Here is a 14,150-nt window from a genome sequence, read left to right as displayed (position 1 = left end):
TTCCCTGGGGTCCCACGGAGGGGGGGACCGGCCCCACTGGGGTCCCGGCGTGGGGCTGGGCGGGGGCTTCCCGGGCGGGGTGGGGAGACCCGAGAAAGGGGCGGATGGAAAGTGTCTGTGCAGCCCGGACATGGCGGGGGAGGGGGGAGAAGAGCAGGCGACCCCCGAGGAGCGGGGAGAGAAAGGGGGAGCTGAGATCTCCTCGAATTTACCGCTGCCCCCTCCTGTGGGGACCCTCCATCCCCTCCTGTCCTGCCCTCTTTCTGGAGAGCAACGAGCAACAGCCAGGGTGCCCCCAAATCCCTAAGAAGTTCCATGTTCTGCTCCCCCAGTTATGCCCCATTTTCTCTCCAGTTTGCCAATAGCCAGTTCAAATCTCAGGTTTGGGGTGTTTCCCCTCATTTTTTCCCTGCAGTGATTTGTCTTTGTGTAGGTGGGAAATGGTTCCCCTGAGTGATTCCTGAACTGGGCAGAGGGTTAATGGGCAGAGGCTGGGGGAGCCCTGAGACAGGGACACCTCTGGGCTGGGGTGGGGGGCCCCTCTCTGCTGGCAACAGGGCGTGGGAAAGCCCAGGAAGGGGAGGGAGGAACAAGCGTTCACCATGGAGACATCCCAGCCCCAGGTTTTCCAGTCCAGCTACTTCACCTCTGGCTGCCCAACCCAGCAGTCACCCCCCGACCCGCCCAATCACCTTCTAGTCACATTCCCAGACCCCACTGCCAGCCGCTTCTCACATCCATTGACCTTCTGGCTCCAGCCCCACTCCTTTCCCCTGTGAAAGCCACATCACTCAGGACTCCCTGCTGGCCATGTGAATATGTGACAAAAAGAATCCATCCCATTCTGTTGTTGATTGAATATCCCTGAATAATCCCCTCAAATTTCCCCTCTTTTCTCTTGAACTGTTGAACGGTGACATAAAATCTCCCCAGATGTTGGTGCTTCTCTCTTATGTTGGCAAATATTTAGTTTGTGCCCCATTTTCTCCTCAGTTCTGAAATACTGATATCAAATTCTTGAAAATATTCCCACTTTTCTCTTCAGGTGTCTGACTGTGATCAGCGCTCTTATCTTACTGAGTATGGCCCAGGCCTGGCCTGAGATCAGGTCCCCCAATGTGCCAGGCACTGCACAAACCCTGACTGAGTTTGGGGCACTGGTTGTGCCAGGAGTTGCACAGACCCCTGCAGAGAGCAGGGATCTTGTTGTGCCGGGTGCTACAGTGACCCTGACTGAGTTCCGGGCCCCTGTTGTGCCAGGCCCTGCATCAACACCAAGTGAAATCAGGCTCCCATTGCACCAAGTGCTGCAGAGGCAGCAAACAGAATCAGGGACCTTGTTGTTCCCGGAGCTGCAGAGACCCCGAGTGAGATCTGGGCCATGTTCTGCCAGGCGCTGTGGAGACCCCAACAGAAGTCAGACCCCACTGTTGTGACAGGTGCTGTGGAGACCCCAAGTGAGATCTGTGCCCCTGTTGTGCTGGGCACTGTAGAGACCCCACAGACATCAGGCCTCCCATTGTGCCAGGTAAAACTGAGACCTGGACTGAGATCATGGCCCCCCTTGTGGCATGCAGCACACGACTGTGGCACAGATTTCTGCCTTCATTGTGCTGGGCACTTCAGAGACCTTGACTGAGATCTGTGTCCCTGTCGGGCCTGGCACTACACTGATCCTGACCCAGATCACGCTCTACTACTGTACTGGGCACTGCACAGACCCTGACAGAGATCCTGCCCCACACTGGTTCCCTCGCTGCTACTGGCAGAGAACCGCTAAGCCAGGGGTGTGTCAGGGCTCAACCCTCTGGCTGAGGCCTCGGGGCACTTTCTTCCTGTCTCGGGGCACCAGGTGAAACAGCAAAAGAGCCAATTGTTGGCAAACAAAGGTAGATAAAGGAATGAAAGAAAAGAAACGGCGGGTTGGTGGGAGAACTGTGGACAGCTCCCATGAGGATATGGGCCTCTCTTACTTCTGGGGACCCTGGGAGTGTCTCAGTCCCCTTCAGAGTTTACTGGGTCTCCAGCACAAGTTTCCACCTGCTCCTGCTTTGAGCTCCGGGTATCCCCACCCTCCCTCGGTGAAGGCCAGAGCCCCAAATGCTGCCAGCCATTTCTTTGGGGCTGGAGATGCTCCACAGACTGGTCCCTTCCTAGAGTTGTTCCCCCCTAAGTAGAGCAGGTCTCTCCTGTTAACTCCTGCTCCAGTCCTGGCATGGTTTGCAGGTGTGGAGGGGCTGGGCCATCCAGACTGAAGCAGCAGTTTAACCCCTTCTGTGCCAGCATGGGGTTTATTTAGCCCTTCACAAGCACCCAGGCCCAGGGAATGGCCCCCTATCAGCCCCCTGCCTGATGTGATGGGGCGACCCACTGGCAGCATCGCCCTTGAGGGTGCTGCTCCCACTCCTTCCCCTCCCCCTTTACTGCCACCACAATACCTTCACTTCCTGAGGGGTGACATCAGAAGGTGTGTTTTGTTATCCCTTTCCCTCCCTCGCCCCCCAGGAGCCGTTGTGCACCCTCCGTCACTCACTTCTGTCTCCGGAGACAAGGCGGTTCCTGGGGCGCGGGTGATGCTGTGCTGGGGATCCATCGTCACTGAAGGGGCATCAGCCTTGACCCCCTAGAAGGTTGCCGGGATGCTGACGTGCACTGGAGGAGAACTGGGGCTTGACTGAGTCCATGGACCATTTGGCCCACCCTGTGTCACTGTAAAGCCTGCTCTGCGGTGCTGCAAATTGCTGCTGGTGGCGTTGCGCCCGTAAGTCTCTGTAACGCTGTCCCCAGTGACTCGAGAGCACGACCACCAGCCTCAGGCAGACTGGTGAGAAGCAGGGCACAAACCCCAAACTGGTTCTGAGGTCTGTATGGAGATTTCACCAACCAAGTATCCAGTGTAAACGCTTCAGGCACTGTAACAGCATTAACATGGGATCACAGACAGTCCCCTTGGGAATCCCATGTATCCCACCACGCAGAGAAGCTCACCTTTGTGACATTTGGTCCCGTACACCAGGTGTTCTCAACCTATTTCTTTCTGAGCCCCCCGTCCCCAACATACTATAAAAACTCCTCGGCTCACATGGGCCACAATAACTGGCTTTCTGCATATAAAAGCCAGGGCTGGTGTAAGGGGGCAGCAAGTAAGGCAGCTGCCTGGGGCTCCATGCCACAGGGCCCCTCCCCCACAAAGCTACATTCCTACCAGGGAACCACCAGCGGGGTCCAGAGACAGCCCCATCTCCTATATCAAGCTCTAGCTAGTAGGTATGTGAAGACCTTGCCTCCGTCTGTCAGCTGGGAGACACAAAGCTTCTCTTTTTTTACCCTCTGATGCCTCCTGGCTGCTCTAAGCAAGGTGGGGTGGGACTCTGCTAACGTGCCTCCTGGAGCTTCCATTTACCTGGCACTGCTGTTCCGTGAATAGTGGGGTTTTGAGTGGGGCAGCAGGTACTGAGTGTTGGACCCTTTCTCTTTCAGGGGCCAGTGACCTTTGAGGAGGTGGCTGTGTATTTCACCAGGGAAGAGGGGGCTCTGCTGGACCCCACTCAGAAAGCCCTCTGCAGGGATGTCATGTAGGAGAACTATGAGACAGTGACCTTGCTGGGTAAGGAGTCCTGTCCCCTGGGTTATTAGAAGCTGTGGGGGCTCTAAAGAACATGAGTAGTGATAACTTTATACCTTTATTCATCACACAAGTTTTGACAAGTTTCCTTGTCCCCATTTTTTTGCCTTATCTCCCATTCACTAGTATAATTTTTGGACATGTGCCTTTTTGGTGTCATCAGTCATTTTAAAATGGCATTTAATGTATCCTTATTGGATACATTAATAACTACAGTTTTTATGCCTTCCTCATTTTAAGAGGAAAATATGCCACCTGTAGAATTCTAAATGGAGTAAATAGGTGTATGACTCATACATGGCTTGTGTGACAGTCAGATGAGCTCCTCTTTTGATACGAGAGTGTATAATGTTGCCATTCAGGACTCCACGGATGAAGGGAGAACGGAGCCATGGGAGGGGAGGAGAAGGGGGGAGTAGATAATTCTGGGATGCCCAGCTATAGGGAGGATGTGTGCAGGATTAGAGCTAAGAAGCAGCAGGGAGGGATGAGCTAGTGAGAGATGAGGAGGGAACACAAGAAGCTCCCAAGGTGCCGGGAGGTGGTGCTGGCTGAGAGTAATGGGAAGAATTGAAGGGGAGTATGGAGGAAGGGCACCCAGGAGGTGGGCTGGGTGGGTCAGTGGGAGGGAGGAGAGGTTTGGGGATCTAGGGCTGTGGGGGATCCCAGACCTTTAACCCTAAATCCCTACCAAGCATTGTTGCTTTAGAGCAGGGGTAGGCAACCTCTGGCACTTGTGCTGAAGGCGGCACGTGAACTGATTTTCAGTGGCACTCACACTGCCCAAGTCCTGGCCACTGGTTCAGGGTGGGCTCTGCATTTTAATTTAATTTTAAATGAAGCTTCTTAAACATTTTAAAAACCTTATTTACTTTATATACAGCAATTGGTTAGTTATATATTATAGACTTCTAGAAAGAGGCCTTCTAAAAACATTAAAAAGTATGACTGGCACGCAAAACCTTAGATCAGAGTGAATAAATGAAGACTTGGCACACCGTTTCTGAAAGGTTGCCGACCCCTGCTTTAGAGCCTACACTCCAGTTTTATTTCTGTTCAGTTTCACTTCATTTTACGTTTTTTCCTCAACTGTTATTTTAACTCTTGACCTCTCTCTCCCACTCATTACCCCCTCCCATTCTCTGTGCATAGCGACCCGGCCACTGATCCTGAGTCCTTGCTGCATTCCTCCCTCCCATTGCAGGGCCCCTGCCCAGGCACAAATGGGCACTTTGATGATAATGTCACAGGGTGGTGGTGTAGCCTGTACAATTTTTACACCTATGAGATTACGTATTGGGGTACAACTTGCCCTTGTACATGGCTACTCAAAGTGAATTGTGAAGATGAAATTTGGTGAAACACACAGAAATGTGATTTAATACAGACAGTTATAATTGAAATCGTAGGCAAGGATCAATACACGTAACGATCAGTCTAAGATAAGTAGAGTAAAGAGGGTCTTGCACTGTGCATACTTACTAGTTATGGACACCATTGGAAACAGAGATCGAGGGGTAAGGGAGGCCATTAGAAGGGAGGCCCTGCTCCAGTTTACGCTGTTTCGGGGACTTGACAAAAAAATGGTAACTAGGAGAGGTATTTTATCCTCTTCTTTATTGTAATACTATACCTGCTCCTTTACTCTGACTACAATAATGTCAATAGCTGCCCCAACCCATATGTGGCCTTTGGAAAGTCCATAATTAAGCATCAAGCATTAATACTCATGATTTACATCACTTATTTATTAATAATTCCAATATATGAATGAGGCCCAACTGCTGAGATACTGAATAGCAACCTAACTGCTTAAGCCCACCCCAAACTTCCTTCTTTCAGAATCCTGTGGCTTGTTGCACCTGTTTGTGGTTCCTCGTTAGTCTCTCAAAATGAGGGTGCAAAATATCTGACCTGGGATTCGCTCCTTAGGCCTATTCTGGTAAATCCCAGACTTCAGCATAACTATTCCCACAGATCCTCCACCTAATATAAGGCCCTTAACTGTAGCAAACTTCATAACCCATTTATCTGTGTTCACCTCCTTGCCCCTCCATGCATGTTCCAAGCTAATAAACAATTCTCTGATAATGACATTTTATCTCTAGTGAGTATAAAATTGCCCACAAGATGTGAGACTAGGTCCTAGATCATAAAATCAGGTCGGTGTCAACAGGTGTGAGAGTCTGGAGAGACTCTTGGCCCCCCTTCCCCATCTGCAGCAGCCACAAGCTGTTTTCCCCCCGGGCTCCTTGGATCTTCGAGCCTGTCCCTCCTGAGGTTGTGTGTCCCAGTTCTTGTTTCTTACATTCTCCTTTTCCGGAAGAATTAGAGGCTTTTGCTCCTGAATTTTAGTGTTTAATTCCCCAACCGTCTCCACACACTGGGGGAGTTTAATTCTCCCTCCCATTACACTTGAATCACTAGATTTCCAAATTCCCCAACATGTGCTTTTGTGATGTCACAGTTCTGGGGTAGTGAAGCCTTTGTCCTTCCTCCATGGTCTGCTCAAGGAATGGCCTCTCGGGTATCAGGTCTCTAGCCAGCCCCTCTCTGTGGGTAGGGACCCACATGTCTCTCCTTTTTGACCAGGTTTGAGGATTGCAGCTTCTCCTACACTATGTTCACTTAACTAACCTCCAGTTCCTGTGCTTTGCTTTCTCACCAAGGGCTGTGAGCAGTGTGTGTGTGATAGAGGTGGGAATTTTGGTGATACTTGTATGATGCCAATACACACCTCAGTTTCCTGCTCTGATTGGTACTGCTATGATTAGAAAGAGCAGGAGATATGAGTTGTTTCGTCACATAGCTGTCATGGGGTGATAAGAATGGGTCATTAACGACTGGCTGGGACTAACCTACATCAATGGAATACCCGAGAGTGACACGGGAATAATTGTCACCTGGCCAAGGGATGATCTCCCCTTGGCTGAGTGAAGCATACGTGGACTCATTGTGTTTTTGGGAGCAGGAAGAACTGGGCTCACAGGTGCAGGTAGCTCTGCCAGAGCGAAGACAAATGGACAGATACAGTGAAAGGAAACCAAACTGTTTTCTACAGCAGCGTGGCTCAAGGGCATTGGCTAGTATGGACTATATTGTCTTCTTTGCTTCTCTATCCTAATCTAAAGACTTTCAGTGCTGTGTTTCCATTAACTAATAAACCCTGCTCTGTTTTAAAAGTCTGCCCAGTGTCACAGCAAAAACTTGCTGAGGTGCATCAAAGCATGAATGAGGAACAGTCTCTGAACAGGAGTGTCGTTCAGCTGGACCTGCTGGCAGAGATCACAGGTGTTGTCAGATGCTACCCGTGTGGTGCTCTGCTCTGTTCAATGTTGATATCAATCGGCTGCTTGCGTGTGTTGCCTCTGTGTGCTGTCCGAGCACTTCGAAGATAGCTGACACAGCAGACCCGAAGAGAACCCCCAATGACCAAAGAGTTTAGTAAGGTACGAAGGCACTTCGGCCAGGTTTATTGTGAAACGAAGCACAATAATAGTTCCCTCTAGATTTTTACTCTATAGGACATACTACGAGTATGTGCCCCCTGGCAATGGACTCAGCTCAATCAGTGGCGGGACTTTCCACTGCCCCCTCGTCTGGACAAAGACACCGCCCCAGGGATGCATTCTTATACACAGGTACAAACAAGTTACACATCACTCCTGACATATTGAGGTGCAACCCCTCTATGTAGCAAGGTGCAACCCCTCTACGCAGTAAGGTGACGCCTCTCACCATGTACATGTTGGTTGGAACAAAACAACTCTATCCATCATATTACCCTTTTGGCCCTGTCATTGGGGTGGCTCAGCCTGTTCCTTATTATCTGTGTGGAGAGTACAAGTATGCAAATGTTCTGATATCTAGTGTTCAGCACCTTTTAGGTATGTCTCTTTTTGCAGTATCAGCCCTTTCCTTGCCAGCTTCTGTGAGCAGGGCCTGCCTCTGGCTCACAGCTTAACTTTGCTTTATGTTAGCAAAGTCTTGACCGTTACTTTACCTCAGGCCTCATACCGGGCCTTTGATAGCAAGGTTTATATCTTAGGGCCTCCTCTTACTACAACAGATTGACATAGGAGTGTTGAAACCAGAGGCTCAGTCTCAGGTGTTGGAGCTACATGGCTTATCCTTGTGGAGGAGTGGAAGTCCTTGGGGGTGTAGTGCACTCAAGGGCCACCTTCCAAGGACTGTTTAAAAGCCAGGGCATTGCAGAGATCCTGTGGATCCATGACAGTGTCATTGTGCCTTATAGGGAAAAGATATAAAGCAAGAAAAGCATCAAAATGCATATTTACCATCAGCCCTCGTGGGAATCCCCGATCATTTCCAAAGTGTATTAAAAAATCTTCTTTAAAAGCTTACATCTGGGTTATCAGGTCATGGCAGTTTGTAGCCCCAAAAGACCCCCCTCAGTCAGCTCAAACTCAGCTGTTTCTCCCCAAAAAGTCTGTCTGTCTTCTTCAGTCTCCTGAAAGAGGTAAAATCCATCACTGGCCCTTTCTGTGTGGGGCAAAGCTTCAGAAGATGGAGTTCTGTATAACCAGCCTTGTGATCCAGCCTTAGTGACACCAGATTGCACAGGAAACCCATCCCTCAACCTCGCCAGTATCATCTGGCCCATTTCAGCATCACAGTCTGTGACGTATTCATGCTTTCAAGGGCTGGCTCAAAGATACAGATAACAGTCATAAGTAGGGCCAGTGTTGGCTGGCAACAAAAACAGAGTAATTGACAAGCGTGAGCAATATATAATCCTTTACAGCCCGAAAGTGCATTGGAGGCGGGGACAGGAGCCAGCTGTTGTGGGGAAGGTGGGTCCAGACACTGGGCATGAGAGCCTAGAGCCTGCTGTGTGCTGGGGAGATGGGACATGAACCAGCTGTGTGGAGGGGTGATGAGCAAGGGAGAGGTGCTGTTGACGCAGTCAAGAGCAGGTGTGAGCGCCATCTGCTCTGAGCATGATAGGGTGCCAGCGTCCCAAAGGGAAGCTCCAGAATATTTTTTCTAGAGTTCAGACTTGTATGAGGAGGGAAGAAATTGGCAGCAAGTCTCAAAGCAGCCAGCCCCAACCTCTGCTTTGTGCCCTGGGAAGGAGTCAGGTGTCTCCAGGCAGAAATCTGGGGTTTGTGACCCTGCATCCCCACCCACCCTCTGATCAGTATTCTGGATATGAACAGATGATTCCAGAAATGAAGAGTAATTTCAGGGGGAATGCAGTAACAGCAGCAATTTCCGGAAAACACTGGCCTAGTCATAACATTAAATACAATAGTCTCAAGATCTATACCTGTGTTCATCAGATCTGTCCTCTGCCTTCACATAGTTCACTCTGCTGGTGGGTTTCACCTCTTCCCCCATCTGTGCCTGTCTTGTCTATTTAGATTGTAAATTCTTCAGGGCATGGGCCCTTACTATTCTGGGGTTTGTGCGTGCCTAGCACAACAGGGGCCCACAGTTAGTTGGCTCTTGGGCAATTAAGGTCATCGAATACTGATTCTATAAGAAATAATTATACTCTCCTGCCAATCTTGAGGCCAAGGAAGCTGCCTTGGGGTGTTATGTCTTAAAAATGGAGACTGGCGGTTAAGAACCCATGGAATATTTCCTTGTGCCAAAGTATCCCACAAATTCCATGGACCTCCCTGTTCTTTGCGTTCCCCAGGGTTTTCCATTTTCCACAACCTGATGTGATCTCCAGCTGGATGAGGGAACAGCCGTGGTCTCAGGACCTCTATGGTCTGAAAAAAAGTGCCTCCTGAGGTGTGTGCACAGGTGAGGAATTGGGTGAACCATCCTCAAAAAACTGTCCATGATATAAGGAAACTGTTGGATGCCCCCAGGGCCGTGCTGCGTTAACGGCAAACAATAGCCAGTTAGTCTGGAGTGCCAAAAAGTGGTGCCCAATTTTTTTTAACGCGTTCCTGGCTGGTGCCGAGCGGGTGCTGACACATGGCGGCTCAGACTCCCTTCTTCCAGTTCAAGCAGCCGCTCCACTTGCAATTATTATTCATTGCCAGCGGAAGCGCCGCAGCTGGGCATGAACTCCGCAGCTTAGCGCTCACATGGCACGATTAGCCCGGCGACGGCCACAACACAGGTTTGGGCCCAGCCTTCCACCAGAGTGAAAAGTAAGGCGTCCCAAGTCCGGTCCTACATACCAGGCAAGAGCAGTACCCCGTGCCCAGACTGCACCGGCTTCTACGGTCGGGGAATTAAAAGGGCTCTGGGCTCCTGTAACGGCGGGTAGCTCCGATCCCTTTAAATCCTGCCGCAGCTTCGGTGTGCTGGGCTGGCGGCCAGGATTTAAAGGGCTCAGAGATTCCCACTGCTGAACAAAATTGGCCTGTGAGGGACAGTGTGTCTATTTATGTCAATCCAGTCCATCATGTCCTAGGTCTTCGGGGGAGGGGGCGGGTGTTTCCATCCTGCTTTCAGTTGGATCAAGTCAAAGATTATTTCTCACAGGGACAGTTGAGTAGGCATTAGAGCAGATGGATGCATACCACCGCAGAGAGCACTTGGCAACCATTTGAGGTGTATGACCTAAATTTAGTTAGAAATACGGAACTTTTCATTCAAATTTGAGCTGTACACACTGTGAGTTTTTAATCATCAGAGGTGCATGGCTGGTTGGACAGATGGGTTCTGCAGCACTCGCCAGTTCAGATTTTGATATGGAAGAGTGAAAGGAAGTAAGGAAGTATACATGACTTAAAAAGTGATATTTTGATTACAGTCAAACATTCTTAATTTTAAGGGGAAGTTCACTTTGATTTCCTTAATTCAATATTTACGATCAAACAGTTGATGAAATTCCAAATAGGTGACTTATAGTAAAGTGACCATGATTCTCTATCCTTTACTTTTAAGATAGCTGAACATGAAAAGAACTGATAGGGATAAAAATTTCATTTTTTTTTTCGTTTCCCGTTGATGCAGCCCTCATGCAGATTAAAAAAAAATTGTCTGGCACAAATTCGTAAGCGGCAAGGCTGATAAGCAAAATGAAGAACAAAAAAGCAAGAAGGTTTTGTTTCTGAAATTATCTCCATCCCACTGGCCAGAGATGAACGGTAGTTCAAATGCCAAAGGATCAAGCAGAGATAGATGGTGGGGATGGGAGTTCACAAGTTAAAGAGAGAGTTTGAAGACAAACTCTGAATATTGAGATGAATCCAAATGAAGCCATGGGAGGATCAAACTTGGAAACCGTGAAAAGCAAAAATGTCCACTCGTTTGAATTTCGAGCTTTAGTGTGTCCTGCTACTTGGCCAAAATGTGATGATCAAGTCCGGGAAGACAAATTCTGGTGGAAACATGGGCCGAAAAGTCAGACAGTTCGATTTTTTCCCAAACTAGTAAAAGAAAGAAAATTCTCGACAATCATTACAAAACCGTAGAGTTGTCAATGGAGAAGAAATGCACCGTCAGTGGCTGCATATTCCACATCTCAAGTGATTCTGTCTTTGTTTTCTGCTGCAAGTTGTTTGGCAGTAGTACTTATTGGCACATCACCTCTTTTCGAAAAGGCTCAAGAGACTGGAAGAACCATGTCTAAATCTTCAACAGCAACGAGAAACAAGTGAACATTTGGACAAATGTTCAACATGGAAGGAACATTTGAGACTTGCGATTTGAAAGTACAAGAGAACATTGATGAAGAACGTTGTGCTTGATTAAGCAAGAAGAAAAAGTATGGCAGCAAATACATAAAACTCTTGATTTGCTTTTTGGTCAAAGTTCTGGTAATGCAAAACCTGGCCTTTGGGGAAACACATGACAAACTGCACACTTTCTGATAATGAGAACTTCCTCAAATTTGTTGAAATACTCTTCTTGTTTGACCCTTGTATGGATGGTCATCTTTCGGCAGGATTAAGGACCAGGAGATGCATGTACATTACCTAGGGAAAGACATACAGAATGAGCTTATTCAGCTTCTATCCAGTGCCATCAAACAAAAAATCCTAGCATCTGCTCGTGCTGCAAAATACTTTTCGATCATTCTAGATTGTACACCAGATGCAGGCCATGTTGAACAAATGACCATGATCATTCGGTTTGTGGATAGGGCTACTTCAGAGACGGAGAATGAGACTGAATCAGTATGCATAAAGGAACACTTCTTTGGATTTGTGTCACTTATGGAGACAACTGGAGCAGGTATGACAGAAACTATTCTTCACCAGTTAGAAGAGATGTCACTGCCTATAGAAAACTTGCATGGTCAAGGCTACGACAATGTGAGCAATATAAAAGGGAAAGAAAATGGTTTCCAGCGAAGAATTTTGGATATTAATCCACGAGCTTCTTTCGTTCCTTGCAGTGCCCATTCATTGAATTTGGTTGTTAATGATGTTGCAGAGTGTTGCTTGGAGGCAACCGCTTTCTTTGATTTAGTTCAACATGTGTATGTGTATTTCTCAGCTTCTACACATCGCTGGGAAGTTCTAACATGCCACGTATCTAATCTCACAGTTAAACCATTGAGTGAAACAAGATGGGAAAGTCAAATCGATGCCTTGAAACCTCTTCGCTATCAGCTTGGTAACATCTATGATGCTCTGATAGACATCTATGAAGACACTACTCTAACAGGATCATCTGGCAATACGTCACGAGTTGATGCAAAGGCTCTTACAAAAGCCATTTCTAGTTTTAAGTTTCTTGTTTCTCTTGTTTTGTGGTATGACATATTGTTTGAGATCAACATGACTAGCAAACAATTTCAGGCAAAAGAATTCAACATATGTGATGCCATTAATCAACTTGGAGAAACCAAGACGTTTCTTGTGGGGCGCAGAAGTGACACAGCCTTTGAGAAAACATTGGCAGATGCAGGTGAACTTGCGAAGGAGTTGGATGTCCCGGCACTTTTTGAACCAGATCCAATCCTTATTAGAAAGAAGAGGAAGCAGTTCGCATATGAAGCAGATGACGAACCTATTTATAATCCGAAAGAAAAATTCAAAGTGAACTTTTACTTTGCAGTCATCGATGCAGCAATACGTTCAGTTGAAGAAAGATTCACATTGATGCAGCAAATTAGTTCAGTATTTGGCTTCATATATGATGTTTACAGTTTGCAAAATAAAACACCAAAGCAAATTATGGAACATTGCTTGAATCTGGAGTAAGCTTTGCAACGTGGTGAATCCAAAGATATTGATGCCTTTGACTTGTGCACTGAATTGCAAGCTATTGCAAGATGAGTCCAAAGGAGTTCATCACCACAGGATGTATTAAACTTCATATGGGAAAATAAGCTGATAGATAGTGTCCCTAACACAGTTATTGCTCTTCGCATCCTCTTGACTCTCCCAGTTTCTGTGACCAGTGGTGAGCGAAGCTTCTGAAAGCTCAAGTTGATAAAAACATACATGCAAACATCAGTGTTGCAACAAAGAGTTGTTGGGCTATCTACCTTGTCACTAGAACATGACATTGCTCACAGCATTGACTTGGAGGAACTTGTTTCTGAATTTGCTAAACTTAAAGCGCAGAAACATAAATTCTAAATTATAACGTTACTCTGTGACAGAGTATTGTGTATAATGTATGTGATTTATTTTGAGGGGGAGTCGCAAGGTGGAAGTTTCACCTAGGGCGCAAAATATCCTTACATCGACCCTGGGATGCCCTACAAAGACTTTCCAAGTTGTGAGCTCTCCAAGTTCAGGATTGTTCCTTACAGATGAGGAATCATTAGGCAGATGTCATTCAAGGCTTCCCACCTATCCTGACTGACAGTTGGCATCAGGTCCCTCCCCAGTCTCACTTTCCCCTGGTGAGATGCATGCCCAGAACTGATCCCTTCCTCTCTCTCCTTCGGGGAAAATCAGCTCCTGATAGGTTTGATCTCTCCCACACATATTTTGGCTTGTTCACACCTTTTCCCATTCCTCTCTCTGAGATTTCCTTTCTCTCCGGCACAGGGAGTGACCTATGTCTGGATTCTCTCTGTCTCCCATCAGGTGATGAGATGGTGAGTGAGAACGAGGAGAATCCCCAGCAGGAAGATGCTGAGCAAGTAGAACCACCTGGGAAGTTATCAGGAATATCCAAAGGAAATGTTTCCAGGAGTTGTGCACTCCCAGAAAAAGCAAAAGCCTGTGAGACTAAGCACAGGCCAGAGGAAAACTTCAGTAGCCACTCAGACCTTATTACACGTGAGAGCATCAACTTGGAAGAGACACGCTACACATGCCATGAGTGTGGGAAAAGCTTCAATGAGAGCTTAGACCTTCTCACACATCAGAGAATCCACAGGGGAGAGAAACCCTACATGTGCTCTGAGTGTGGGAACAGCTTCAGTCGGAGCTCACAACTTATCAGACATAGGAGCATCCACACAGGAGAGACACCCTACACGTGTTCTGAGTGCAGGAAAAGCTTCAATCGGAACTCAAGCCTTATTAGACTTCAGAAAACCCACACAAGAGAAAAACCCTACACGTGCTCTGAGTGCGGGAAATGCTTCAGTTATAACTCAGTCCTCATCTCACATCAGCGAATCCACACA

At 47.7% G+C, this 14,150-nt stretch overlaps 1 protein-coding gene across 1 annotated transcript; it reads left to right on the top strand.

The window, feature by feature from the left end:
- Positions 1-11,503: 11,503 nt before the first annotated feature.
- Positions 11,504-12,807, top strand: LOC142047391 (zinc finger MYM-type protein 1-like). Its single transcript, XM_075069974.1, has one exon. It carries the CDS (start codon positions 11,518-11,520, stop codon positions 12,763-12,765), a length of 1,248 nt encoding a protein of 415 aa, XP_074926075.1. The 5' UTR covers positions 11,504-11,517; the 3' UTR covers positions 12,766-12,807.
- The last annotated feature ends 1,343 nt before the right edge of the window (positions 12,808-14,150 follow it).

Source organism: Chelonoidis abingdonii, chromosome 1, assembly GCF_003597395.2.
Source record: "Chelonoidis abingdonii isolate Lonesome George chromosome 1, CheloAbing_2.0, whole genome shotgun sequence".
Lineage (NCBI taxonomy): Eukaryota > Metazoa > Chordata > Testudines > Testudinidae > Chelonoidis > Chelonoidis abingdonii.
Note: the sequence above shows the minus strand (reverse complement) of the source record. Positions and strands in the feature narration are given on the sequence as shown.